This window comes from Numenius arquata, chromosome 11 (genome assembly GCF_964106895.1).
Source record: "Numenius arquata chromosome 11, bNumArq3.hap1.1, whole genome shotgun sequence".
Classification (NCBI taxonomy): domain Eukaryota; kingdom Metazoa; phylum Chordata; class Aves; order Charadriiformes; family Scolopacidae; genus Numenius; species Numenius arquata.
In genome coordinates, this window is record NC_133586.1 from 14,349,620 (window position 1) to 14,368,228 (window position 18,609).

The window sequence follows — 18,609 nt, forward strand, 5'->3', positions numbered from 1 at the left end:
ACATTTTTTAGTCCTTCATACTAGTATCATCCTGATTCAACCAGGAATTCAAAACAGTCCTACTAACCTACTGTCATTTCCAAATATACAGCTGTCTTATTTTCTTGCTCATCTGAAAGGATGAACAATCCAGAATATGTGCTAAATTGCATTTAGTTAAAAATAGTTACAAACAGCAGGTATATAATTAAAATAGCTCTTAAACATACACCATCTTTAAAAGAACCTGCACAGGAAGAAAGGATACAAATTATCAGCTACACTTTCATCTCCACATAAAGCCCATATGCATCTTCTAATCCAATATAGCTCCAATCAACAATCCACACAGGTCTAACCCTGCCTACCTCTTGGAGCTTTGAATTCAGGGAGCACGTGAACAGCTTCTGTCACTAAAAGTATCCACAGCCTCCCAAAGTGGGCAGACAGGACAGGCCTACTCTCTCCAAAGCAACACTGGCCTTATGCACAGGGTGAGGATCACATAGATTAAAGGTATTACTATACCAAGGTCATTCAAATCCTTACCTTCAGACACTTCACTTAGTCATAGGACAGAGGATGCTGAGGTGAGCATTCAGAACTTTTTCTTATTCATTTAGCCTTTTTAAACCTCAGTACTCACATATAAAGAACAAAGTGTAAAAAACCTAGAGTTAATAGTGGTGCCCCAGTTTGCTTTCACATGCAATCTATGCTTGACCTGAGGCTTCATCATTTGGACAATGCAGTCCCAAACAAAGGTGTCAGTTCATGATTCATTTTCCCATATGAACTAGTTTAAAGAAACTGCTTTGAACTTGCTTGACATTACTTTTATTATATTATTCATTACAAGAAGTCTGATCATATTACCGAGGATGCCTAGATCCTCCCAAGAAGCCATCTCCCACCCAGAAAAGGCTACAATGGTTTTGAGCTTACATCACCATTTGTCCATCAGTTTAACTGCAACATAAGCAGATAGAGTCAACCGCTTTCCTTGCAACGCTATAATCTCCTCCACCCCCTTCAATCCCAGTGGAGAATGTTACTATCTTCACAGCACTTTGAACAGTAATTTGTGCCGCAGACTCCCCAGGAGTGATGCCACAACGTAAGTAATTAAGCTAAGGAGTCTTCAAGCTCAAGCTGTGTGCTGAATAGACTAAGTAATGGATAAACCCCCCTTTTTAGCATGTACAGAAGACCACCATCAGGCAGATTGCTGGCCAGATGGATCTACTGGGCACAACAATTTTTTTAATTGTTCAGGGAGAATTGCTAACAAATCTACTGCTCACTGTAGAGACTTGGTATAAAAATCAAATGTTTCTCGTATTTTGTTTTCATGTCCACAGTCTGCCTCTCCATCACCAATACTGAACTTAAATTTTTCATTGGATTTAATGCAAGTGTACATAGAAAAGTGATCCTGCAGACAAATCATAACACAATATCAAAGCATAACTGATAAGTAAAGCTAATATACCAAATATTCTTCACATTAGGTTTCAGCAGCAGGAAATAAGTCTACATTTGTTTTTTCAGGAAAATATTTGAAGAAATAGATGTGATAGATAGACAACTTTATACAGACAACTTTTGCTGTGCTTTAGAATTCATACTACTACCCATCTGGGCACACACTATCAGAAAGGCAATTCTAAACACAACACCTTTGACAAAATCTCTTCTAACATTTTTATTATAGAAAGAATATAAAAATGAACTGGAGAACCACTCATCTCAAATTAAGATCTGTATTTGACATGGATAATCTCTGCATCCTGAAAAGTTTGGATGGAAGGGAAGGTTAAGGTATTTTTAAATTAAGTCTTATTAATTTATATATTCAGTAGTCAAATACTCTGTCTATATCTTAATATATTAACTTATCTTGAATGTAGAAGTAATTTCCCTAACCATATCTTTAGAAATATATTGGGCTCAGTGATGAGTGGTAGCCAGAACATCGTCAGTCTTATTCAGCACTTGGGAAGAAAAGCCATGAGATGGAACATCTCCCATGTTTCCTAGATCATCAACTGGACAAACAACGCTACAGCAATCCACAAAACAGACTACTGACTCATGGATCCAAGAATTATTATACTGAACAGTTTACTGGATGAATGAACATTCAAGTATCTGTGAGAATGATGCTGAACGTAGAGATACTGCCAACACGACCTTAGAAGGAGGGTAAAAGCATGAGAATGTTGCTTTGTCTTAAGAAGGATTGATGTACTTAAAAATTAAGTTACCAACCCATGGCTGGTTGCTGACTCCAACTGAAATAACATATTTGCCCTGGGCTGCTCTGATAGTGCATGTCCCATATTGGATTATAAGAGTCCCACCTGTAAAATTTATCTATGTAAAAAGTACTAGATAAAAGTCACTAAGCAAGTGACTTTCTATTAAAGAAGAAAAAAAATCATGGGAATAAATTCTTAAATATTAAAATCCTGTCTACACTAGAAAAAGACATTCTTGGCAACTCAGGAATAGGCAAGCTGGAGTTTCTTCAGATCCTATATCATTATAGGATGTAGCAGGACAGCAGCTAAGTCTCTATACCCATAGATATCATACTATCCTTTCCCCGAGAGCTGTGCAATCTTACTGAAGGCAGTAAAACTGCAGAGGCTTCCAAGAGGACAATATTTGCAAACAAACAAACATTCTCAGATATCTGGTAGGCCAATTCACCCTTTCCTGTAAGTATTGAATGAACCAAATCTGGCCACCAGAAAAAACAAAAGTTTGAGTATTAATATGTAGAAAAACAAGTAAAGAGAATGGAAGTCTAACCACTGCTGTTGCTTTGCTTTAAATTGAACCACAGTTTAGCTTAGTATTTTATTTCTGCAATTTAACTGAGACAAGAGATTCAATGAGTTATCAGAAGGAAGCTTGCACATAGCAAGTCTTTCTCTTGCAGAGTAAGGTTTGGTGTTGCAAGTCCTAGTTCTATAATTACATTTAACATGTCAATGTATTTCTGAAGAAGTCACTGCTCTTTTTTTAATGAATGTATTGGTTGGAAGCCAAGGAAAGTGTCACAGATGTGAATTCCTGTTGATACTTTTCTTCACTAAAATAATATCAATTAAACTATTAGAGTACATGAACTTAGTGTTTAGAATAGAAAATGTTATCAAAAATATACAGATTCCACTATCCTCCTGTCATGGATGGTAAAGAATTCTCAAGAACATCACTGGACAACATGAAAATATAAAGGTTGTAACAAAGATGTCATTTATTTTAGAATTCTTAGAAGCAGGTAGAGCACTTACAAGGAAAATCAATTAGGCTGATCTACAAAAGAAATTGCATCTTAAGGACTAGAAAGTAGTAAAGGTAAAATGTAAGATAGGAAAATTCAAACTGTGTATGACTCCACACCCAGAACTGAAAAGAACAATCATAAGTGGAGAATACAGTATCATGAACAGCACTTCAGTAGAACAGAAACTGTATGTTTCTATCCATAATATGTCTCGAAAAACCAAACTACAAACTTTGCTACAGTTTCTAAGGGACAGAGAAAGCAACTGCAGCATGACAGCTGAGGTATGGGAGAAGATGAAGAAGACAACAGCAACAACTAGGTTAGCTTCAATAAATGGTCCTTCGATGTGAAATACTTCACAAGCACTACGGATATTGACCTTAGAATTCTTTCTAGTAAGACACTGTAGCACATTCTTTATCTTTAGCACACGGTCCAATTAGTTGTCCAGGCAGGGAAACCAAAAATGTGAAGTCAATCACCTTCAGTATAACAGAAAAACCCCACTTTGTAGAAGTGTATAGAAACAGTATCCAAAGTGTTGAAATAAATAGGCAAGGCTTATTCTCAGATTTCTGTCAGCCTGTGTTACTTACTATACACATCTACAAGAGTAAAGTGTCCTGCAATATCACAATGGCAGCTTTTTGCTCTCATTTTGCTTTGAGGTAATCAATGGAAACAAAAACCAAATCAACAAATTCTTGACTTGGTGGACCAAATCAGAAAAGTGCAGCAACTTTCAGCAAAGTTGACACGTGTTCCAAGCTATCAATATCTCTCAGGACCATGATGCCTTTTAACTGGTAACAATTTAATCTCATAAGTCTAAAGTTATAATGTCACTGTAGTTATGTTGCTACCTTGGTCCCTTGATAAAATACTTAATTGTGAAATTTCACAGGAAGTGTAGTACTAAAATGCTTTGCATCTGAGTTACGGGGTGGAGGATGTAATAAAAATAAATATATAAACACACCCCTCTGTTTCTTCACTCATTTTCCTGTTGCACTTAATACATAGCTTCTGAACACCAGTAAAAAAAAAAAATAAATAGAAATACCCTGGCAGCAACATCATAAAAGGTTAACAACTTTAAGGAGAAGTGTTCCACTACTTTCTGTTTTGCTTTGTTCTTAATAATCCATTTCATACAAATGATCAAGATCTGTAAATCCTCATGAATGCTACCCTAAATATTACAAAAAAAGAAATAAAAAGAATCCATGTCTAACATACCATTGTTTATGGTGCCACTCCTGATTTTGTAGTTGATAAGTATTATTTGGCAATTGTGCTTGTAACTTATTTCCATTTTTCTATCAATTTCTCCATCAGTATGATTTAGCTAGTAGTGATTTTCCAGGCTTCCAATAACTTTATTTGTAAATTCCATCCTTTAGTATACTAAAAAAAAAACACCTGCTATTGTCTTACAGTCTTCATTTGTCTTTTACTTACTCTGTGCAGCAACATAACGGAGTAGATATTTCTTTTATTATTTATAGTTTCTGTATATTTTTGTTTCTTGTTTTTAACAGCTATGAAAAGAAACTCTGGCTTTCCTGCTAATAAAATACCTGTTTTTCAGTAGAATCTTGCCTGTACATGTTTTGTTCAGAGCAGAATATGTATGCTACTACATAAGTGAATAATAAGTTCCTTAAACCATACTAGATATGCCAATTTAAAAGATTCAAAATGCACTTAATGGCATTATAGTAATTTAACTACTCTGGTCATAATTATTTCTAATAACTGCATAAATCAAACCTAATTTTTACAGATCCTGTGTAAACCTGTATTTAGATATTCTGACTCTACTTTCTGCCCCATACATTAATGCTCAAAGAAGAGTAAGAATAAGTAATTTTTTTCATTACTTAATTGTCAAGTTAATATATCAAGCAACAAATATACCCGACTGTCCTAGAAAAGCTCGTATGAAGAATAACACCTTTCCCCCCCTTCAGTCTTATACATACAGTAAAAATTTCCTTTTCTGGTCTAGATCTTCAGTAGTATAATTCAGCAGTCCAAGGTTTAACAATTATTGCACAAATTTTAGAAGCTGCTCTTCCTCCAACATTTGTACGCAGAAGAAGCTCTAATTACATTACTGAAATCACTGGAAATATCAGTACATGATAAACAGATTTATATCCAAATTATTTAATCTGAAAAGCTAGGAAACTTTCTAACATGAAAGGTTTCTGGAACATCAGGAAAACAATTCCCAGACGTACTCAGCTTTTAGGTGCATCAATGAAATCTTCATATGACGCACTGAAGCATTTTAAATTTTTTTTTAAAAATAGCTTTTCACGCAGCTCCAATTTTCAAATATAACTATGACTTAAAGGTATAATGAGAGCTAGTTCCATATAAACACCATGAGCACACAATCTAGTGTGTAGTCTATTGTAATTAAGACCAGTGATTCAATACCTATTGCTACTGGCCAGGTATCATAGCAACCTTGTGTCACTGAATACTGCTGGAAAACTGTTCAGCACCAGCAAGACTATGCTTCAGGAAAATCTACAATGGCACTACAGATTGTCAACATCTGTGGGGGTTGTTACAGGGAGAACAACAAAGAAATCTGCTTTAAAAAACCCTATGCTTCGAAAATTGACAGGGATACTACCGTAGCACTACAAAAAGGAAAAAAATGCAGAGAGGAAGAAAAGACCATTTTTTGTCATTAGTTACATAACTTATGCACCCACATCCTAATATCCAACCCTATAAGCTGAGAGTTGAAATAATGCTGCATTACCACATTGTTTATGTATATCCACAAAGTACTGTCTTGTCTTTTTTTTTCACTAAACACAAGCATCACCAACATTAATCGGAAAATAAAACAGACCCACTTTTAAAATAATATTTAAACTTCCACAAATGAACTCTAGATAGTCGTGTATAAATCTGCAAAAAAAAAAACAAAACAGGTTACTATGAACAAGAACCCAATATTGATTTTTCTGCGGTGCAGTAAAGCATCTCCATTCTATTTGGCTGCTGTCAAAGCCACTCTTTAACAGCTGGAGTCAAATTGCACTATTTACAGCAAGAGCCCTTGTCAAGTGGACCATAAGTATTCTAACAATACACTATTCAAATGGCACTTTGCCACACAAATTGCTGACTTGATGAATACCCTATGTCAATGACTAAGGCCAATATAAAAGTTTCATTTTTATGAGAGGTTTTACATTCACATATTAAGTAAAGCTTTCTTGAAGAACTATTAAGCTATATATTTTGGGTCTTTCGACATTGAAAATAATTAAAATCTTTTTAAATATATCAAGGGGATTTGACAACATTAATATGGATCTTGTGTTAACTGCATTTGTCACACTCATCTGTTATTGGTACTCCCACTGGCACGTGCAGCACAATAAAAGAATTAAAATGGTCAAAACACCATGAAATCAAAGCATTCTGCTTTTGTATCTGTGATTTACATGACGACAAATGTTTTGAAAGAAAGTCTTTGAAGCTAGACTGCTATGAAAGAATATTTTTCTTCTTTCTCCTTAGGACAGAGTAAAGAGAGACCATTACTCTGCAAATGTTATTTTGTCTTAAATATAATATTAATGATAGAACAACATAATGAATATTAAGAAAAAATTCTGCCTCTTACTTTTGATCTTCATGTGGATCATCTCATTGTACAAAATAATGATCACATGTGTAACACCAACAGGACTGAATAGCTACGTCTCATTTTTTCTGTTACATAATTTTTTTGAAGTTTAATTCTTAAGAAGCTAAAATTGACTGCGATCATTTTTTTAAAAAATATAAATGTTATTAACAATTTCGTGTGTTTTTAAATTTCTAATAAAAACTTTGCCAAATAAGCAATTGATAAAAAAATTCTCATTGTGCACATGCATATTAAAACCTTTTGATAATCTGAAAGTTTCACAACAGTTTTATCTGTGTGGTCATTATATGCTTATTAATATGGTATGAAATATTGAACTAATGTCCACAGAACTCGCACTAATTTCATGGGATCTGGACTTCAGGAGACTATTTCAAGATGTTAAAATACAATGACTCAAAAGAATAAATACAGCACTTTTTGAAAAACCTAAAAAAAAAGTTTCCTGCATAAGAACTAAGAAAAACAGCAGACTTCATAACAAGCATCCATTTCAGTAATAACAAAAACAGGTTGAAAGCAGCCGCAGAGCTCCACACTCCTTTTGTGTAGCCTACATTGGGCTTCTGGAATAGCATTAAGGGGACCTCCATTGTTATATTCTTCCCAGGTTCAGCTACACCCTATACATTTAGCCTCCAGCACCTCCCACACCAATCTACAGAACCTGTTCTAATTGGGATGTAGGTAGGAAGAAGCACTGGATGTAATGGATGACAGATTTTTGGTGAATAAGAAGTGGTTTCTCAAGTATAGAGCTTCATTTGTTAGAAAGTTAGAGTAAAATAACATAACAAAAAGAAGGTAAAATGAAAAAAACCCAAAACCCCAAAGACATTTTGACAGTCATAGGGAAGTCTAAGAGACATCAATAATATTCTCTCAATGAAAAGTTTTCCTTGGGACAAGATAATTAATGAACCAAGTTTAAACAAGTAAATAGAATATTTTATTGAGAAATCAGAGCACTGAGATGTATACCTGATCAAGCGCTATAAATTATTATTACTACTCCACTGCCACCTATTGTGATATTACTTCCAATTTAAGATCATCATAATCCCCAAGGTATGTTAAACCCCACACTTCAAAATTTACCAAAAACTATTTCCCCTTATTCCACGAGCAACACATTTTCTTTCCAGCCACTTTGTTAAATCCATGCAATTTTCAATTTAATAGGTATGACCAAAACTACACTTCAAGCACAACTACTGTAACTTTTTCTATTGTTCCTCTGTCAAAAGGGAAGAAGAAACTATTCCTTTTAATAAACTAACAGTGAGATCAGATTCTGTGTCAATGGCCAACTAGTACACCATCTGCCCCGCAACATGCTCAGCAGGATTACGCTCTAATAAGACTTTTCAGAAAATGGGATCAAAAAGAACTTGAGAAATCAGACTAAGGTCAGTAAAAGGTCAACAATAAATATTAAGAGTTAAACAAAAATAATTATAAACTCAAAGTTATATGTAAATTTGTAGGTACAGCAAAAAGCAGAAAAGAAAATTCAATAATGAGGATTTGGATTAAGCTGTACTTTATCAGAGAGAATTTTGGAATATCCTATATTTCATTTAGTATAATAAAGCCAGAAAAAGGCCAGAGACCATTCTGAAAGCTGTTTCCACATGTGAATTGAGGGAAAGCATTCTTCCATCTTCCCATCATTGTGCGAAGATATTTTTTATATATATCCAGGGTTGAGAAATAGCAGACATGACTTCCTCCGTTTATTGCAGAGAATGGAATTCCCCAAACCAATGGTTTACCACTTAAAAAGTGGTAAACACAAACAACCAACATTGAGGCCCTACTCTTAAGATACACTCATATCAGGAGCTTAGTGAATACATTCACTCCTGATTCACAAACAAGATTTTCAGAAAAATGTATCTACCGTTATCTTCCAACCTAAATAATGTAATACCTACCGCATTGAATTTTAGATTGTATTAAATTTGAGATAGTTTTAGTAATTGGTTTTACATTTAGGCTTTTAAAATATCTACAAATAACTAATAAAAATCTAGACACATCTAGGCCACAAACGACCTTACTTCTCATTGTATGGTGTCTCCGTACCCATTTGCTCAGCTTTAACAGCACATTACCACAAGTTTCATTATGGTATTTCCTTCTACTATCTTTTCAAAACAAAAAGAAAGTGCCCGTCTTTTCCATTAGGAATAATTATTTGGTTTAACCACTTCTGTAAAAAAATATTGTTAGATAAAGCTAAGTACAGTGCCTGGCCAAATCTCTCCTGAAGACCATCATGCTTATTTGCAGCCCAGTATCTCACAAGAAACATCGCCTTTCTCTTTTTAACCAATAAGGTGCCAAATTTAATCACACTAATATAAATGTAACACACACTTCATTCTGCAATGATATTAACAGAAAACAAACACCCAAGAAAAACTAGCATTGAATGACAACAGGAATCTGTGGTTTCATAGAAAAGCAATAATGGAAAAGTGAGTAGCATTATGCCATGATTTGCTTTTACTCAAGATATAGACATCCAAACTGGTGAGTTCAATTGTTCCGAGGGCTAATAAGTGCAGTCATCAGCCAGAGGCATAAGGAAATAGGGTCTTACTATGGGTGCTAAGTCTCTGAGAAAATCCTTCTGTGATGATCTACTAGTGACCTTGCATAAGGCACTCCACCCATCTTCCCCATTTCTTCTATGAAATGGCGCTGAAGGTATAAAACCGAGCCAGTCAGAACAAGAATTTATAAACTTAAAACCAAGCCTCCATGCCACTTGTACAGTGCTACACATCAGTGAAGGTGAATTTATAAAGAATTTTGATCACAACTCTTGAGAAACACTCTACTCTTCATTCTTACCTTATCTGAAGATTTTTCTGCATGAGTAAGATTGTAAGAGACCATGCCATGCTTATAAGAGCTAGAGGGTTTGTATCCAGCATTTTTATTTCTTTTTGGCTCTTGAGATACAGGAAGTAGAGCTTCTGCCACTAAGTATTCTGAATCTTCAATGGAATTAAGAATTGCTTTTGCTGTTTCACCTGTTTCATGTCGTTCCAGTGTGCCTACAGAAACACAACAGAAGTCATAACTTTTTCAAAGGACTACACTATTTCATATTTTAGCGAACTATCATATTATTAACATAGTATCTTTCATGTGAGCAGATAAATCACAAAACATTTACAGATGAGCCAACTAATTCCTCATTTCTGGACCTTAAAAATTTAATTTTACACAAGAGTCTGTTCTATAGCATTGCTATGTTAAAAAAATAAAGCTTAATTTCTAAAGAAATCACCGCAACAAATATCTTGGATTCAGACCACAGGAAACTTAAGATATTTTGTATAATATGTGAATTTTCAAAAGGAGCAAAGAAAATTCAAAAGAATACCACTTGCCCTAGCTCTGTTCGGAAATGTCATTTGTTTTCTTCTCACAAAGCCCTCACAGAGCATCTATATCATTAACAGTGTAAACAATAACACATTTATGTAATATTTTAGTGCTGTCCTCTAGTGTTCTAGATTACAAATAGCAAGAGAAAGCTCATTTTTTCCTTCCATTCCTAAAACCCATCTTTACCTCTGACACTTTTTAAATACCTGAATATACGTATTACATGTAGCTTAGTAGTCAGAAACACATTTCATAGACTATTGCATCACTTGTGTGGGTCTAGGCAACCCAATTTCTTTAACTATTATACACAATTATTTTAGTAATTTTATTTAATACTAATTATAGTAACAGTACCTCATGTATAACTAACATTAAAGATATCTAAACTGAGCTTAAACATATTTGAAATGAGCTCCTGTTATATACTACATATTTCCTAAAGGAATTAAACTCATAAGAAATTGCTGAAATGGCATGTTTCCTATAAATATCACAGATAAGATAGTGAAGGATTTAAAAAGTATTAAATATCTGCTGTAACTTGAAATGTTTTTTTCCCTTAAGTTTGAATTCTTTGTAGCCTCAAGTAATACAACATGAATTTTCCCTTCCACTGCTACCAGAAAAAAAGTGTAACATCAAAGTTCTATCAGTAACACCTGCTAAAAATATTGGACTGGGATTGAGGGATCTCATACGATAAGTGTTTGTGTGCATGTGTGTATAAAATTTCTTTATCTGAAATTATTTCTCTGAAACTCATCCATTTGTGTTTACTGTAGTATCACCTCTGTTGCTTGCATGGCCAAGAATCTTTGAATTCGGACCAGCAGAAAGTAATGCAACTGATACTTATTTTTTCAGTGTGATATTATAGTAATCCATGGTATTCAGGTGCTTTTGTGGAGGACAAAGTATCAGCCCCAGTTATTTTTAATATGTCATTTTCTTCATCCCTCCCCAGGACTTGCTGCCAGTGCCAGGGATCATTACAAAACTGAGTATTTACTGGAAGGAAAGCAAGTTGCCCCACAATCTTTACAGTTGCACTGTCTACAAACACTTCAAAACAACACTGGCTACAAAGTTCCCAACACTGCAACATTTCAAAATTTCAGGAACACAAAACCTATACTAATAGATGCCTACAAGGAAAGACAATACAACTATATATAGTCATGCAAGTAAACACAGATTCTTAAAAGTATTACAGTGTTTATAAAGTTAGGCAGTTAGGAAATAACACAGTTGCTCAGCTAATACTATTTTGGCCTGTTTATATACGCAATGTAGTCTTTCCAGCTATAAGCACATCCTGTTTCCCCCCAGAACTCCCTGCATCACTCAGAGCAAAAGATGAACAAAAGTCACCAAGGAAGTAGCTGCTCTCCCTTATCGTTCAGTGTGAAAGGCTAAGCTTTCTCTCCTACCTTCTGCAGCAAGCCCACTATGCAGGGAATACTTGTATGTATACACACACGTATCCATCCTTGTTTTCTATATCCCTTTTGTCTGTGCAATTCACTACTAAAGTACTCAAGTGTTCCAGAAAGACTATTATCATAATATCACTGTGAAATTACAGGGTATCATGTTATTTTTATGGGCAAGGAACTAAGACAGATATTACAATAAATTGTTAATGAATCCCAGAGTTTTGGGAGCATGGTATTAAATGTCAAAGACCTGATTATACATACTCTTTAGCATTAGACAGAACTTCAAAAATTCAAAACAGATTTTGTTAGCTGCAGATGCATCTATGAGTGCTTCACAAACAGCCAGACTATTCTGTGGAAGAATCTCATAGATAAATAATAGAATACAAGCATTTAATTAAGGCAAAACCACCACAATGGCAAAAGAGGATAAAACCACGTTTCCAACAAAAACCAAGATGAGTTGCCTGACTTTATCCTCTTATATGAGTATATACACACAGGAATAAAAACGAAAATGTACTTAAGACCTGCATTATTTTCCATACATCAAAGTTTCCTCCCTGGCAACAGCTTCACAAGTTTTCAACTTCTGATTGAAAGAAAAATTTTTAGTTGAAAGAAACAGAACAAAAGAAGAGGTAGAAGTTACAGATGGGAACAGCAGCATTTCACCTTTGAAGACCATGGCCTGAACGGAGTAAACAGGTAGTCTTGATGTACATGAACACAAATTAATATGCATCTTATTTTCAACTGCCGACAGATGTGCTTCTACTTTTATAGACTTACGGATGCAAAGTGAGAAACAACTGAACAGGTTGTTGGGTTGCTGAACACTTCTGCTACTACCAAACTCTAAGCGTCAGTGTCAGGACCATGCCATAGCAAATATACTATTTTGGACGTGTGGTCTGGAAGAGAGAAAATTAACTTCTTATCAACGAAAAAAAAAAATCCCTTCTGGGTTCATACTAGGCAAGAAATACGACTCAGCCTCTCACAGAGGACTTACTTTTTTCTTTAAAGCATATAGACAGGAATATTTAATAGAAAATAGTGTCCTGGACTATCAGCTTAGTTTCTTACTAACAGAACCCTATGATATCATAAAATCTATTTCAAAAACTAAGAGTTCCATTTTTAAATCATTAAAATATCATTCATAACAGCTATCTGAAATCCCTTATAAGTGGGACCTTCTAGAAGATGGTTCCTTTCTTAAAAAGATGCTTCTTGCATGTACTTATTAATCATGGATCTATGTAACTATATGCATGTTCAGATTTCTGTGTATATCTGGAGCTTCTATAAAAGGGCACAAAGTGCATAGGAAAATGAGTGTGATGGAAGAGGACAGGTGATCATGAAAGTATGACAAAATTTATTTTATCCAGTCCACTTTACACTTCTGAAGAGCCCAGAACACTCATTTGCAGAGTGAGTAGGTGGCAGAGACAAAATAAAGAGAACTGTATTCTCTAATTCCTGAATATACCTTTAAGAGAAAAAAATGGGAGGTGTCGAGGGGAAGGATGGAGAAACCCGTGTATGTGTCAAAGATATTCCAACCCCTGCAAACAGTCAAAAGACCACTGGGGCATGGTGCTTATTGTTCCAGAAACAGTTATTTGTTAGGAATATGTTGTCTCTGATTTTAAAAGAAAATAAAAATAAAGAGAGCAAGAAAAAGCACAGCCTGTGCATGGGAATACAAGAAAAAGGACAGAAATAAAGACACCTCTCAAACCTGAGGCATTATTAAACACAAATGAGCCCAAAAGCTTTTGATAGGGGAGCATAAAATAACAATGGATGAAAGGGAAAAGATAGGGTTTTCTATGAAGCAGCAATGCCACTGCTATGACCCCCTACTATACATACAAAATACAGGAAAAGAAAGTCTTTATCTCTCTAAAGCTGTGACCATGGCAACCAAGTCTCAGGAACAGACAAGAGTGGAGTATTTCACTCTCCTGGGCAGCTTTGGACCACCAGATGTGACTGGCTAGAGACTGCTACAACATCTTATTCTTCTTCTGGACCAAGCACTACAAATTGTGTCTCTTGGTGTTAGTGCTGTCCGCACAGTTCTCCAGGTTCTGCTCTTACTGAATGATATATTTTTACTGGGGAGGTCACGCATATTATCTTGCCTCAAGACAAGGTTTTCCCTGACATCACATGACCTGTCGTATCACCAGGCTCCAGTGCTTTCTGTTTGCTGTCACAGCTAAAGTATTGAAAAATCCTCAATATTGCAGTGCTGTTGTGACCTAGTAACTCAGCTAGATTTTACAGCGTAACAGTGATCTGCGAATGAAAAATGGTTTCAGAATTGATTTTATTTAAAAAGAGCATGTGGTCAAGAACAAATCCTTTTCTTTACTAGTAGCCAAACCAAAACCCTCAGTTTTCAGAACAAGTATCACTTGTAATATTAACTATTTTCTGTCAAGATATACCTTTCCATAAATACCTATTTCACCTGCAAAGAAACTCCCACCTACTTTCTTCTGCACTGGTAGAGTCAGGCAAACAGAAATTTATGCTCCTCACTAGAAGATGCTTGAATCTTACAAGTCTACCACCCTGCTCCATGACAGTGGTCAAGCCTGAAAAACATCTAAACTGTTAGTGCTACACTCTAATATCAAACAGCCCAAAACAGATGGAACAAACACTATGTTAAGTAAGCATATACATTTCCAACAAATATCAGGACATCAGTAAACACAATCTAACAAATAGAAATGGGTTAGATCAAACAAAACAGCCTATTAAAATCTAATAATCTTTAAATGGATATTTTACATATTAGAATAGATTAGCAATGCAGAAGCCCTGTGACAACAGCACTGTATACAGGAGCATGCAAAATGTCTCAGCAGACACTCCATGATTTTTGCATTTGGAAGATTTTTGTCATGTAGTCCGACTGCTGTACATTACTTTCTTCAGAATATACACTTCCAGAATAGCATTAGCAAACTATTTTGTCAGAATATCCTTCAGCTAAAGAAAGAAATGAAGAACAATATAACTGTTTGAGAGATCACTGTTAGGAATATCAAATGAGACCTATTCGTCCTAATATTAGAAAGAGCATGCACAAAAGTGTTTTTTTGTATAACCAAGCAGACTTTAGGGCCCATATTCTGGGTGCATTCCCAGATGTACCTGACTTAAGACAAATCTGTTATTTAAACGAATTGCTTCACAATATTATATTGTGTAATTCTGAAATGAAAGAAAGTAAAGATATTTTGTGGGTGTGAACTGAGTATGTGTAGAATTTGTGTGCGTACAAGGCTGACTGAATGACAGGACTTATTTTTAAAGCACAAGTTGGGTGGAAAATGAGAAATTTTACTCAAACTTCAGAGTGTCTTAGAAAAACCCCACAAAAATGAATGAAGCAATTGGACACATGCCATCTCTTCCTGAAAAACTTGCATCTCTCCGAAAGCCTTGAATGTTTTCATTCACACAAATTATGGCAATTTTATCAAAAGTTTGATTTTACTATCTAAATGTTTAACATGAGTTCACTAAAACAACTCTTTAGGCTCTTCTATCAAGTAACACTAACCACAATTTGACCATTTGGCACTTTTTAGGATTTATGGTTTATCATCAGTTAAAGATGAAATTCATTGCCCTACTCACATGAACTGCAGAGATCAACCTGGCGCCCCTTCCTAACAAAACCATTTCACAATTCACCATCTTACTCCTGCAAATATATACATATTAGCCAGGCTTTTTTGCTTTCAAGCATGTAAAGAATACACATGTAGTATGTTTGACAAAAGATTTATGAGATGGACTTATGAAGGACTCTAAAACTAAGTTTTGCACCAGCCCAGATTTTTAGGATATGTGGAGTTCACAAAAAAACCCCAAACAAACAAAACAGAAGAAAGAGGTAGTGACCTCTATGACTTTGACCCCTACACCACAGCCTCCAGCATACAAAACGCAACCACGGGATTTATCAGCCAGGCCACACTCGCCCAACTCAGATCTAATTCTGACCTATGACCTGAAGAGAAAAATACAGAAAGATGGAGAGACACAGAGAGAGAGAAAGGGAAAGAGATATCAAAAGAGACTGTAAAACACTAAGTTCTGCAAGGGAAAAACAGTTACAGGAGTGTAATTGTTGTTGCATAAATCTATAGTGATATATAGTAAATAAATGACCAATTTGACTTTGAAACAGTTCAAAGAGTTTCATTAAAACTGTACAACTTATTTCCTCACAGCCACCTGATGAAATCTAAACCTTAGTTTTCTAAACAGCTTAATCACTGATTTCATTCCAAGATGAGAGAAGCTGTCAAACATACTAAGTAAGGGTTTACTTAAAAAAAAGCAAAACACCAAAGAAACCAAAATAAAACCCCACACATTCTGCAACTCATGTGATACTTGCACAGAGTTTACCAGAGGTTTAGAAAACTTATTATTGTTAGCAGCGATTACAAAACCATTGAAGCATATATAATTACATAGAAATTATCCTTAAGCAATGTTTGAAAACGTTCCTGCCCATTTGACCATCGATATGATCAAAGGTTTGAACACATCACTACATGCAGAGTAATTCCATTTTCTCTGCAGCAAGGATGCTTCTCAAACAGAAGAGGTTTTATGCAACAGCTTAAATTACTTAGTGTGACATTAACACTGCAAGAAATATTTTCAGAGTATTTCTGAACTTGTCTCTTTTTTACAAAGGTTTTTTTTTTTTTGGCAATACAAGTGATCACAGATGGATTTGACTTATGTTAAACATTGTGTATTTTATGGGGGCTGCCAATCTTATTAAAAGCCTGTTTAATTTACTGATACCTGTGTAGTTTTTAAATGCTTGACAGATACCTTCAGGTGGTGGAATTTTTTTTTTTCCTCAGTAAAAGGGTTTCAAGTCATTCATTATTCACATTAAAGTCAGGAAACACATGGGTGTTTCATAAAATCTTCATGTCTTAAAGTATGGACTCAAAGCTGAACATCACAATTCTGTGAAACACACTGTCAACGCTGTTGTCTTGTTCCCACCATAATGACAACTTTAATTGAAGCACCATTAGCTTTTCTGTTTGCTCAAGCAAGAGAGGTCTATACAGAATCCATCCCACATGATGAGACTCAGTCAATCTTGTTACAGTGAAAGTTACAGTCTTTCGCCTACCTCTATTACAAAAACCAAGCTATATACATGTAGAAAATTATATATACGTATCAATAAAATGCTAAGTTTGCAAAGACAGGTAGTAATAGCAAAGAAAGTCTCTGAACTGAGGTAGCAGGCCCTTTATGCAAGTTTCTGGTGCATTGTATACATTAAAAAGTTTTTTAAAATTACATAACACCTAGAGCATTCTAAGAATATGTCTATAGAAAGCACTTTGATTTTTAGGATTACTGCTTTATAAAAAAAAATAATAGTTGTTCCTTTCTATGTAAAATGCAAGATCCCCCAAGCTCAGGGCTTAGAATGTGACACAATGTTTTTTGGACTTTGATTTTTACAGCTCACAAACCATTTTTAAAAAATAGCTTCTAAACAAGTAGCAAAAAATTGATGGCACTGCTACAATAACATGTGAAAGCACCCTTATTGGTCCTCTGAAAAAAGATCAAAGGAGGCAGATTTCTGCATTCAGAATGCAAGTGAGCTGTATCTGTACTTGAATTTATTTTAATCTAGCATATTAGCAATAACAGTAGTGTCATAGACAACAATGTATAAGACAATCCCCAGTATATCCAGATACGAAGCCTGTAAGACTACTAGGCCACCACATCTTCTGAAACTGAAGTGTAGTAATGTCTCAACACATCTCAATTCCTTTGCCTTAATACCTTACATACTCTCTATTCAAACTATTTTCATCTGCCATCTGAATCGATCTTCCAAAAACATGGTTAACTACACAAATCCCAACTGTTACTTATTGATGATTTTGACCTTTTCTACTAAGGATTGTAAAAATACACTTATTTTTGACCATACAGGAGATCTGACCTCAGCAGAAATACGCATTAGGCACACATTTCCATTTTTTTCTGCACTGGGGCTAGCATCATGCAAGAAAATTCTCAAAACTTGCACTCCCTGGGTGAGTATGAAAAAGGCAATGTAGTCAGTGTGAAGTTGACTGAGTATTATTATAATTGAGGAAAAAGATTTAATGATGTTATCTATTCTTAAAGTCACACTAACCATGTTGTAAAACAATAAAACAGAATAAGACTTGCAAGGCAGAAGAAAATAACAATATTAGTAGGTGATTCACTCTGTGAGAGTGATGAACTTCAAGGAATAAATTCACAAACTAGTACTAACTGAAAGACTAAATCTACTTCTGATAAATGAAGACTGCTACCTCTGAGCGAGGAAGATTGCTCATTAAAGCCTGCCATTCCTTCCTCACTCTTGATACATTTTAGATAGAAATGTGGTTCGGTAGATATGCTGCCATATGCTGTATATAGCAAGAGAAAAAGCCAGCGATTCTTTTATGACTAGATCTTATCATAGTGATATTTACCTTTTTAAAAAAAGCAAAGATACTAACTGCTTAGGAAAATGTAAAAGCACTATAGATAACAGCTGATTTCCTTACTGAAGCGGATTTCAAGTGGTGGCTATTGAAAGAAATATTCTGTACTTTAATTAGAATAAAATTTGTTATTGATTTTCATATTCGTCTTCTAGCACACATAAGTTTGGAACATATCCTGCACACATGGTATATTAATATTGCAAATGTATTATTAGATCA

At 34.9% G+C, this 18,609-nt stretch overlaps 1 protein-coding gene across 1 annotated transcript in view; it reads right to left on the reverse strand.

Moving 5' to 3' along the window:
• The window catches only part of WDR72 (WD repeat domain 72), a 108,942-nt gene that overhangs the window by 66,622 nt on the left and 23,711 nt on the right, over positions 1-18,609 (reverse strand). The window contains exon 14 of the mRNA XM_074155870.1: positions 9,828-10,033. Within this exon, the coding sequence (XP_074011971.1) occupies positions 9,828-10,033 (206 nt within the window). The remainder of the gene's footprint in view (positions 1-9,827; positions 10,034-18,609) is intronic.